Source organism: Colobus angolensis, unplaced genomic scaffold, assembly GCF_000951035.1.
Source record: "Colobus angolensis palliatus isolate OR3802 unplaced genomic scaffold, Cang.pa_1.0 Scaffold218, whole genome shotgun sequence".
Lineage (NCBI taxonomy): Eukaryota > Metazoa > Chordata > Mammalia > Primates > Cercopithecidae > Colobus > Colobus angolensis.
In genome coordinates, this window is record NW_012115355.1 from 216,750 (window position 1) to 229,004 (window position 12,255).

At 35.0% G+C, this 12,255-nt stretch overlaps 1 protein-coding gene across 1 annotated transcript in view; it reads right to left on the bottom strand.

The window, feature by feature from the left end:
* DIAPH3 (diaphanous-related formin 3) overlaps nt 1–12,255 on the bottom strand; it is a gene marked incomplete at its 3' end in the record, with an annotated part of 233,999 nt that overhangs the window by 196,819 nt on the left and 24,925 nt on the right. Inside the window, exon 2 of the mRNA XM_011943276.1 lies at nt 6,735–6,767. Within this exon, the coding sequence (XP_011798666.1) occupies nt 6,735–6,767 (33 nt within the window). The remainder of the gene's footprint in view (nt 1–6,734; nt 6,768–12,255) is intronic.

Sequence of the window (12,255 nt, forward strand, 5' to 3'; positions counted from 1 at the left end):
CAAGAAATCTTTGTTCTCCAAAGAAACAGCATACGATTATATCGAGTAGGTAAATCCAATAAATTTCCAAGAACTAAAAACTAATGAAAATTATTTGTGATTTTAAAACATCATTTATTAAAGATAAAGAAGGCCAGCAATCTTAAATACATATGCGCTTCACTGCAAAGCTTCAAAATACATGAAGCAAAAACTGATCAAAGGGAAAAATAAAATCTAAAATCACAGTTGGTGACTTCGACAATTCTCTCAGTAACTGTTAAAACAGATAGAAAATTAACAAGAATACAGAAGATGTGAACAGCACTATCAACCATCCAGAATACACACAAACACTGACCAAGATAGACCACGTTGTGGGACACAAAGTAAGATTTAAAAAACCAGAAAGGACAGAATTCATGCAAAGTACAGGTCTCTGACCATGAGGGAATTAAATTACAAATCAGACACAGTCAGATATCAGTAAAACCCCTAAATATTTGGAAGTTAAATAACACATACCAAAATAACCCATGGGTCAAAGAAAATAAGAAGTTTAAAAATATTCAATTCAATGAAACTTTGTGGAATGCAGCTAAAGCAGCTGTCAGAGGAAAATTTATAGCATAAAAAATCTAATATGCTAGCAAACAAAGGTCTTAAATTAATGACTTAGAGTTCTACCTTAAGAAATCAGAGAAAAAAATAATAACACAAAAGAAAGTAAATAATAAAGGTAAAACAAACAAAAACAAAAGAACTATAAAGAAAATTCGTGAAAACAGAAGCTAGTTTTTCAAAAGATCAGTAAAACTGGCACACCTCTAGTCAAACTAGTCACAGAGAAAAACACAGAAAACACATTGTCGATATGAGGCTTGCAAAGGGGTAATTAATACAGATCCCGCATTAAAGGGATAAGAAAATATCACAAACAACTTTACACCCATAAATTCAACAACATAGGTAAAATTTTAAATACAGGTAAAAATTTAAATTCAACAATATAGGTAAAATTTATGTCCTTGAAAGACATAAACTACCACGGCTCACTTAGGAAAAAATAGATTACTTGAATAGTCCTATGTCTAGTAACAGACATTTAAACAAGAAAATAATGTCAAATAAGCACATAAAAAAATGTTCAACGTTAGTAATTGTGGGAAACAATTTGTCAGTTTCTTATCAAGTTAAACACACATTTACTATATGACTCCCACCAAAGATAAAAACATATACACACACACACAAAAACACTGTACTCAAAAGCTCATAGCAACTTTACTAATAATAGCTGAAAACTGGAAACAACCCAAACTGTTGAATAGTTAAACCAATTGTAGTATTGCCAAACAAAGAGCCAGACACAAAGGCAACACACTTTATGACTCCATTTATATGAAATTCTAAAACCTGAACTATAGTTCAGAATGTTGATAAGTGTTTGTCAAAAGTCAGGATGGGAGAAGAGAATTGACTGCAAGGGGGCACAGAGGGAACCTTTTGGGGTGATGGAAATATTTCATATCACAACTAGTGCACGCATTATTGTATACACTTCTCAAAATTCATCAGATTATACTCACTACTGGTGCATTATATTGTAAGTAAATCATACCTCAATTTTTTTTTTAACTTTTAGGTTCAGAGGTATATGTGCAGGTTTGTTATATAGATAAACTCAAGTCACATAGGTTTGTTGTACAGAGTATTTCAGCCACGTACTGGTCCTAGTACTAGTACTTAATAGATATTCTTTCCACTATTCTCTCTCCTCCCACCCATCACCCTAAAGCATGCCCCAGTGTCTGTTTTTCCTCTCTTTGTGTCCATGTGTTCCCATCGTTTAGCTTCCACTTTGCAAGTGACAACATGTAGTATTTGGTTTTCTGTTCCTGTGTTACCTTGCTAAGGATAAAGGTCTCCAGCTCCATCCATGTTCCTGCAAAGGACATGATCTTGTTCTTTTTTATGGCTGCATAGTATTCCATGGTGTATTTGTACCACACTTTCTTTATCCAATCTGCCATTGATGGGCATTTAGATTGATTCCATGTCTTTGCTATTGTAAATGGTGCTGCAATGACCATATGTGTACATGTGTCTTTATGGTAGAAAAATTTATATTCCTTTGGGTATATACCCAGCAATGAGACTGCTGGATCATACTTCAGTTTTTAAAAGTGTATGTTACTAATCATAGAACTAAATTATAAATGCATGGTTTACCAAGCATCTTACTTAATTTGTCCCTTAAACTATCTCTATACCAAGGCTCAAAAGCTACGTAACTTACACAGAGTCATACAGCTGGTAAATGGCAGAGGTGGCACTCTAACCTGGCTTTCCTACATGCAACTACATATAATAAACAATAGACACTCATGAAAAGACCTCATGACTTCCTCTAGTTTCTGTGCAGGCCAATGTTTCGTTTTCTAGCTATAGCTGTTAACCATTTGCGGGTCATGAAATCAATTTAGTAGATTCATCACCCTTTTTTTTGTTTTTTTGGTTTTTTTTTAAGGAATGGAGAGGAGTTAAGAAAATGAGAAAGGAATTTAAATAAAAAGATGAGTTCATTTTGCTTAGAAATGTTAAATATTGGTTTTTAAACTTTTGTTTGAACTGAGAAGCAGAGTTTAGGAGTTTATGCATGCCAGGCTACAAAACAAAATGTATTTCTTACTGTAGTACCTAGTCAAAAAGATTTGAAAACCATTGCTGCAGGCCAAACAAGAGATTACAACAATAAAGCAGACTGCAGTCAGAAGAACAAAGATATGAGGATCATAGAAGTACTATACTGTAGACAAATGGCTGTGAAGGACAGGGGAGAAAAGAGCAAGTCAAAAACAACCCCTAGACTCCAAAAACACTCAGTGGACACACTGATGGATAATTCAGCATTGTCACATCCACATTCAATGTGTCCCAACTTACCTTTTCAGACCCGTCTCCCCTCACTCTCCCTCCTCCCAACTTTTTTCCTCTATGAGGAAAACCTTCTTCAAAACCCAGGTATAAACAATGGAAGTTATAAGCTAAACAATTATTTATTCACCTTTATTTATTACCCTAGCACCTAAGCTGCACTTTATACAAAGAGAATGCTCATATTTATAGAACAAACACTGCTAATAGTCTATTTACTCTGCCTAGGGAACCCAACACTATAGTAATCCATTATTCCTCTAACAAGACAGTGCAATTCAATTCTGATAGTAACTCAAGAAATAATCTTACAACATGAAGTACTTTTGCAGACCCTTAACAAAACAACTAAATGCTTCCTGTGATGTTTCCATTTAATGTTTCTAAAATACTGTTATTCAAATGTATGACTACAGCACAATGCTATTTTTATATGCCTCTCCCAAATTCTGGCCAAAAAAAAGGGTTATTCACATTAAGAATTTCTACGTTGAAAGCATACATGCAATGTATATGTTGTAAGGGGGCAAACTTCAATTAGAAAACATATTGCCAGCACATATCAAAGTATCATTGGCAAATGCTGCCCTGAGCTCTAACACACCAGAAATAGTTTAAAGAGCCCTCAAAATATCCATCTACCCTTTCCCTTCTCACAACTCTGCATTGATCTGTAACATATATACCCTGGAAGGCTCAGCTGCAAATGTATCACACCACTTCTCCGTCCATATATCAGGAAATATTTTTTAAAGGAGTAAAAAGGGACAGAACTGAATACAGCAGGTCAACTTACTTAAATTTAAGAAACTCACCAAAACTCTATGAGGAAGGAATAAACGATTTAATTAGTCCCAACTCACAAATAAGTGAAAAATCAAATAATTGATTTGCCAAAGTAACAGAGCTAAGAAGTAGTAAAATTCTGTCTTTCAATAAGAATCTTCTGATTCCAAATCCAACAATGCTCTTTCTACACTGCATCAGTCAACAATGAATAAGAAAGAATTTACCCGTTGGTGTCTCCTGTTGAAGATAGCCATGCTTATTCTCAAATCTGTAGAGCAACAGATACAGATGCCTAAACTAGGCTACCTGCCTGATCCTTCTCTGGACTAACTCTGGGCCTACTCAAGAGACAAGCTAAAGCACAAGATCAAAAGAGAACAGTGACAGTGAGGAGACAGTAGTTCTGTCAGCAAGTCCATGTGAAGAGGGTCAATGAGGAATCCAGGAGAGACAGACATGTGTACACTTAAGAAGAAGAAAGGAGGGGCAAGGCAACATTCAGCAATCCAGGCAAGCAGTCAGAAAGACTGACAGAAGGTCCTCATTACAGCTCCCATACCTTGTGCAAAAAAAGCAAGACTCTGTCTCTGGGAAGCCTGAGTAGCGCTAAGTCAGGCTGAGATCCAATACCAGGCAGGTTATGAGAGCAGTGACTCTCTCACTTGTTCAACAAAAAATTTATTAAAATACTCACTATGTACCAGAAAGCATGCTAGGTACTAGAAGTATTCATTACATAGCGTCCCTGCCTTCAAAAGGTTTAAACTATTGAGAAAGGCAGATAATAAACGATGTATTGTTGAAGATATGCACTAGGCATTATGGTAACAACTCAAAAGTTTTTACCTTACCAAAGCCAATTGCAAGGATAAGGGGAGAGGTGAGGAATGGCAGAAGGTCAGAGACAGAACTAAGAAAGTCCTCAATGAGGAATCCAATTATTAATATAAGATAGAGCAACATGGCTTCTGGAATGGCATTCTGAAGCCACCCCATGACTCTAGTTTCTAAAACTAAAGGTAAAGATTGTGGGTTGGCAGTGCACAAGGACTGTCATATAATGAAAGTAAGGGCAATGCTAAAGAGAAAAAAATGCAATGTCCATGAAATATGAATAAACCTCAAAAATGTCATCATACAGAATACTACCAGCAATAAAAGTGAATAAGGCTGGTGCAGTGGCTCAACACCTACAATCCCAAAACTTTTGGAGGCCAAGGCAGGAGGATTGCTTGAGCCCAGGAGTTCAAACCCAACCTGGGCAACACAAGGAGACCTTGCCTCTCCAAAAAATTAAAAACTTAAAAATTAGCTAGGTGAGGTGGTGCATGTCTGTAATCCCGCTACTCAGGAGGCTGAAGATTGCTTGAGTCCACGAGGTCAAGACTGCGGTAAGTCGTGATCATATCATTGCACTTCAGCATGGACAACAGAGCGAGACTCTGTCTCAAAAAAAAAAAAAAAGAAAGAAAGCAAATGAAGTACTGATACATGCAACAGTAAGAATGAACCTTGAACACATTATGGTAAGTGAAATAAGTCAGTCACGAAACACCACATATGATATGAGTCAATTTATATAAAATGTCCAGAACAGACAAATCTATAGTCAGAAAGTAGACTGGTGGTTGCCTAGAACTGAGGGAGTTGAGGGAAAACAGAGAGGGACTATTTATGAACATGACGTTTCTTTTAAGGGTGACAAAAATGTTCAAAAATGACCGTAGTAATGGTTGTACAATTCTTCTGAATATACTGAACACCACTAAATTACACACTTTTAATGGGTGAATTGTATGCTCCATGAATTATAGATCAAAGCTGTTACAAATATACCATTGAATATCATAAAAACACAAACATAAAAATTGCAGATGGTTTATCAGCCTTAAGAAGCCATTTTGCAAGCTGGGTTAAGTTAGCATAGTAAGTATAAGACTTGAAGCAATGTGGAACAAACTTCAAGCTATGACTGTACCATTTGCCAGCTGGGAACACTTGGGCAAGCTACTTAATCTGTCTGAGACTCAATATTGTCAACTACAAAATAAAGACATCTACCTTGCAAGGTGAGAAATCTGTACTGTTACCAATTTCTATGTGTTAGTATATGAAAATGTCATCCAGAAAATTATATGTAAATATGCTTTTCTTAGGTACTATTCAAAGGAATAAAACATATCAACATTCTAATACAATTTTTTAAATCATTCATGTCAAGATCTACGTTTCATTCATCTTTGTATTCTGCCTTACCAGGTGCATAAGACAGTACTTTGGATATTAGAGGTGCTATTTTCTAAGTGCTTACTATGGTCTAGGCATTCTTCATGCTTCATATATGGTGAAGTTGAATGCAAAGCCTGGTCGATGGGGGGCCATGTTTTTTCCTCTGCAACACACTTACATATTTTTGGTGTCATTGTTTATTTGTGTTTTGTTGTTGTTCTTCTGGTTATTCTTTTACTATTAACCACAAGTACATTTAAAAATATATTTCTCAGAAAAACTTACTTGACTATGCAAGAATCTATAATGGTGCTTAAAGTGTTACTTACTATGAGAAGCCCTATTATTTTCAAAATAAAAAACATAGTAAGGCATGCCCGGTTTTCTCATTTTTAAGCAAAATTTTAAAAATATACATGCATAATATTTTAGTCTGGCTTACTTTAATTAGCAACTACATATTTCTGAAAAGCTGACATGTCTTTAGCTATTTTTACCTATTTTTTGAAGTGTGCATCTCATTCCTAAAGAATGAGAGTTGATTTGAATGATTCAAAGTTGACTAACAATTTGTAATTAAATAATTTTTTTAAATTAACATATCCACCATTCACTTTACAACTTAAAACCAACAATTTACTGTATTTTACCATTTCTGCCTCTTATTTCAGCACTATAAGAACAGTACGTTTCCAATATCTGTGACTTTTAGCAATTTCAAAGATGTTAGCACAGCACACCATCAACATTATATGGTTAGTTACAATTCATAACAAAGGAAAAGTTGAGGATAATCTTACCATATCATCCGTCAGTGTCCTAATATTTAAATGCTGCAAATTTAAAAAAAAGCAATCATATCAGTAATTTATAACAGCTTTTTTATTTTAGTTAATAGGGTACATTCAAAATTGTACAATCCTAACTTGGATGTAATTAAATTTTTGACAGTCCAATAAAAACACATTATATATAATCGTTTTAATCTCTTTCTCAAAAAGATGGACAAAAGTTACCCTGCGTATGGTAGTTCCAAACACTTACTAAAATTTTTTTACTTTGTAAACCTCATAAACTAAAAACTTAACTATGGTACAATAAATACATTACTCCAATTAACAGTATTAATTACCATTAAGTATATGAACTTAGAACACAATGGATCTGTCTGAGAATGAGGGCACATAGAAAAAATAAAACAAAAAAGAACACTGGATATAAAAGATTTTAATGTGATGATTTTTCAGAAAATTTTTCATATTATAAAACAGTGAAACTTTAAATTTACCATTAATATGCAGCATAATAAATGATAAAGTACTTTGCTGGCTTAATTAACTTAAACAATTCTAGTAACAGAGAAGAATGTACTAAAATGACTATTTGCATCTTTAACATCAGTTTGATTTATCACCAGTGGTGACAGTAGACATTTTCAATTGCATTGCTAGCTTCAAGAACCCTTTTGCTGATTTCCTTGCTAGACAAATATAAGACCATTCTAGAGATTGAATAGTTTCCTACAAAATACAACTCAAAAGAAAAACAATTATTTAGAGAAAAAACACAGAAATCTAAGTTGTATAAGTCCCAGTGTCAGGCAAGATATTGTATTCAAGTAACTGGAATCAATTACCAATTCTCCCTTCTCTTATTCACTGGAGCATTCAATTTTTAAAGGGGCAGGGAAAGAGTAAAACACATTTTCTAAATAGGAAACAAGGTCTACTCTTTTATAAGGACAGGTGTTAACAACCATTATCTAACAGACTAAGTGGTACACAGTTAAATTCAACATTTACTTAATAGAATGAAATTTATCATTCATGTTTGTATACTCAAGTATACCTTCATGCTCATGAATCCACCTCAGTGATGATCCAGATTAAAAATCTGTACAATGTAAATCACCATCCCAGATTCTCTTCTCCCTTTCTTTCACCAAGATGTTCCTTCTTCTAGTAGAAAGGAAAGAAGGTAACTAGGATCTAAAATGAATTTTGTGTCTATCAAAGAAAATGTAGCCAAATGAAAGACCATTAGCCACACCACTAAGCTCTAGATTGAACTGCCTTGTTGAATTAGAATCACCTACACTGACTTGGGAATAAGGAAGTAATAATAGTGGATTAACTAAGGATTAGTGTCTAATACCAGGCTATAGAATTTGCTTTTTTAATCAATACTATCTTCAGCCTTTGAAATTAACAAGTATGCACAGTGGTCCTTAAAAGTGGTTGGGATCCTGGGCGGGACCGTAAAGTATGTAAGGAACTTAGGGCCAGAGTGTCACCCCAGAGACCATTACAAAAATTAAACCCAAATGTAGAGGGCTCTTGAGTTTGCAGAGAAAGGAGCTGGGGCAATGCCTGTGTGGGGCGCCCTTCCTCTAACAGTTGTATGTGTGCCTTCCCGCCAGTAGAGGCTTCCAGCCTATTGCATTTGGTTAACCACATTTCACTCTTGTTATTCTACAATCAGGGGTATCACTCCAATCATATCTCGTTTCACTCTCAAAAGGGTTCAAGTTCCTGTGACAAAGAAACAAAAAGTGGCATGTAGTGAACTTCTGGCACAATGGCATGCCAAGTGGGCTAACGCTTAAAAAGTAAAGCCAAAGAAATAAAGTATAAAGCTGAAATCCTATTTAGGATGGTATGCCACAATAAAAAGAAAACATCTATTTAAACAAATAAAATATTCCCAAAAACCAGCTTGAGTTGCTTCAGGAAAATGCCACAAAAGTGATATTTTAAAAAGGAAAAGACAATAAAAATAGATAAGTAATTTTAAAATAAAGACGACTGGGGTCCAGGCAAGATTTATGATCTAAAAACTACATAAAAGATACAGAAAGTAAAAGGAAAATAACACTAGATAGGAAAATAGGAAATGCAAGTTACATGATGCAAAATCCAGTTGTAAAAATCCAAGAGAAACACTTTTATATACTGTCAAAGATCTAAAATTAGACCATCTTTTTACAATTTCAGCTGGGCTCACAATGTTCAGGAAAAAGAACAGACACTTATGTAAAAACAAGGCAACACAAGAATTCATTTTTGGTCATGGTTTTTTGTTTTTTTTTTTAAATATATACATTCTGAAACTATCTCATTGAGGGTATAGCTTTTTAAAAGATTTAATTTCCTAAAGGCTTGATCTGTTTTCAAACTGTATAGGTATGTACATAAGCCCAGTTATAACCTATATTATTATATTTCCCAAAGAACATGTGATGAATCACAACAGAATTAAGATACAGGTATATCTTGCAGGGAGAAGTAAGAAAACTCAAAGGGATGTAGATGTGGAGAGTATAACCGAGTCTGAGAGGAAAGAAGGTCAAATTCATTATTCCTTCTCTTCCAGAGAACACTTACCTATCAATTCTCACCATCAGCAATAGAAGTCAATAGGGCAGGAAATCACAGCAAATTCAAGGGTCCAGACAGGACTGGAGAAACTGACTAACAGAGTAAGGAGCTGGAAAACTGATCTGAGAACTGTGTTTGTCTACATCAAAACAATGAAGTCAGAATAGGTTTCATTTCAAGATTTAGCTTGCTGAAGAATAGAGATTACATAGTTAAGTACACACATGCAATCTTAAACCACTAATGATAGGCTAGCATTAAAAAATCTAAATAAATCTAAGCACTAATAATTTCCCTTAAAAACTGGAATGTCTCATCATAGTTCACTTTAAAAGTTAAACGTGAATTAAAGAAAAAATAAACACTCAATACTTAGTGAAAAAATGTAAACACTATATCAAGTGGCAGTCTTTTGTAGGATGTTGGAATATTAATACTAAACGCAAGATTATCATTAGAAAGTTTACATGATCTCAAGGCCCTGCCTGCTTGTATTATACACATAAAATAAGGACTCTCCATGAAGTAGAAATTGCCAAGAAGAGGGAGAAAGGAAGAGAATGACTGACTAAATCCTCACATAACTCTGAGGCTTTTAAGCTTTACTTTTGTAAATACAAAACTTAATATTAAGGGTAATATCCTTAATTAAAATAAGAAAAAACTTTGTAGCACAAAAATATTGATTTTATGGTGTAACTTGAGGTACTGTTTAAAATGAAGTATTTCTGTTTTATAGCCACCAGCAATGCTCTTTACTATTTTCTAGTTCAGGAAAACAGGAACTGCAAACATCAATCCAGTTCATGAGTAGCCATTGTGGACATCTACTCCAAAAAGGAAATAGAAACATAAAATTGACTATTAAATGGAAGCAACTAGGAACACCTTTAAAACTAATAATAACCTGATAGCAACTTTTTAGGGTTATATTTACCAAAAAAAAAAAAAAAAAAGTTAGAAGCATACAGTTTTAGACATTATTAAGACTTTCATATCTAAATGTAACTTTGTGATCTCTATGTATATTACCTACCCAGCCTATGACTCTAGAGGTGTTATTAATGTTTTATGGCACTGAAATCAAATAAAACTCATGATATTAAATTATAAACAGTTCTGTCCAGAACTGGTTATTGGTTAAGGTGTGATATTAAAGAACATGAGGACTCTTTTCCTAAGCTAAAAAAACTCATCCTTCTTCCTATGGTCCTGTTTCTCAACTTACTATTTCTATTTTCTCCCTAAAAAGTAAGGAGAACCACATACAGATGGGTAACAATGTTTTCTGTTAATGACAGTTCCTAGCATGAATGGTCAAGAGGGTCACTCTGGAATTGAAAGAGGAAAAAAAGCCTTTATAGATTTTTCTTCAAAAGAACATAGGAGTCGGGGGGAAAAAAAGTAGAAACACAGAACATCGGTCTCTATATTCCCATTTAAGCAATGCATCAAAACTTTTATTGAAGACAGTGCATGCTGTCAAAAATGGGTTTAGAGCTTTCAGAGAACTGTGCTAAATGCTGTGAATATCAAGAGGCATATGAAATAGTTTCCCCACTAACTTAGTTTACAAGTAACAAAGACAGATAAATTGCAGTACACAAAGCAATAGACAAACCCAGGAGGTCCACACACAGTGAAAAAGATTCCAAGCTGTAGCCCAAGACTTTTCGCAAATTTTATGTTTTCTTTCATTGGTTAGCACATCTGAACTAGCAGGCCAATGGAGTAAAGGATCTGTCCAATGATATCATTAGGAACATGACAGCCACCATCAGATTCAAGCCAGTAGGCTTGCATCAATTTATTATTATAAGAACCAAATATGTGGTAGCATTTTTAAATAATCTTTGGCTGACACAGTTTAATTCCATTAAAAGTGACTTCTTTTTTTTTTTTTTTTTTTTTGGACAGAGTCTCACTCGGTCGCCCAGGCTGGAGTGCAGTGGTGCACTTGATCTCAGGTTCAAGTGATGCTCCTGCCTCAGCCTCTCGAGTAGCTGGGACCACAGGCATGCGCTACCATGCCCGGCTAATTTTTGTATTTTTAGTGGAAACAGGGTTTCACCATATTGGCCAGGCTAGTCTCGAAATCCTGACCTCAGATGATCCTCCAACCTCAGCCTCCCAAAGTGCTGGGATTACAGGAGTGAACCACCACGCTTGGCCAAAAATTTACATCATTTAAGTGGGTTATGAGGGATTACCAACAAGAGGAAAACTTGTAAGATTACAGACTCAAACACAATTTTCATAAGCTAGATCCTCTGGACCAGCTGGTTTTTCCAGGTTTTTGTTCATTTGGCATGCACAAGAATCACACCAAGACTTTCTTTGAAAAGCTAGATTACAGGGCCTCAGTCTACCAATATTCTTATTCAGTAAGTCTAAGGTGGGACCTGGGAACCCACATGTTTAAGGAGTCATGCCTATAATGAAGTGGCGGCATGCCCAGGACCACATGAGAAACTCTACTCCATACTCCACCACTATCAGCCATTAAACATTCCCTCAGCCTACACACATATGAATTTCTCATCATGTAGCTCACTTTAAAAACTGGACATACCTGAAACAAGCCACATGAAGAGTACAGATAAGAAGTACAAGGGGATTTCAAAGAAGTGAAGACAGGGAGCTGATAGAGTTGGGACAGGCCTTACTGCCATGAAGTGAAAAGTATCAATTAGTACTGTTTTAAGATAATTCAACAATCTCTGGTATGTAGGATGAATTACCAATTGCATCATTTATTTAAATGCTTAGTCTAAGGTACAAATCATTCAGTCTCAAACATAAACTTAGTACCTAAGTATTAAAAATTGTTCATTATATCAGACTATGACATGACACCATTTGCTTGACAAAATGAATAAATCACAGGTTACTAACAGGAAGGAAGGAAGGAAGGAAGGAAGGAAGGAAGGAAGGAAGGAAGGAA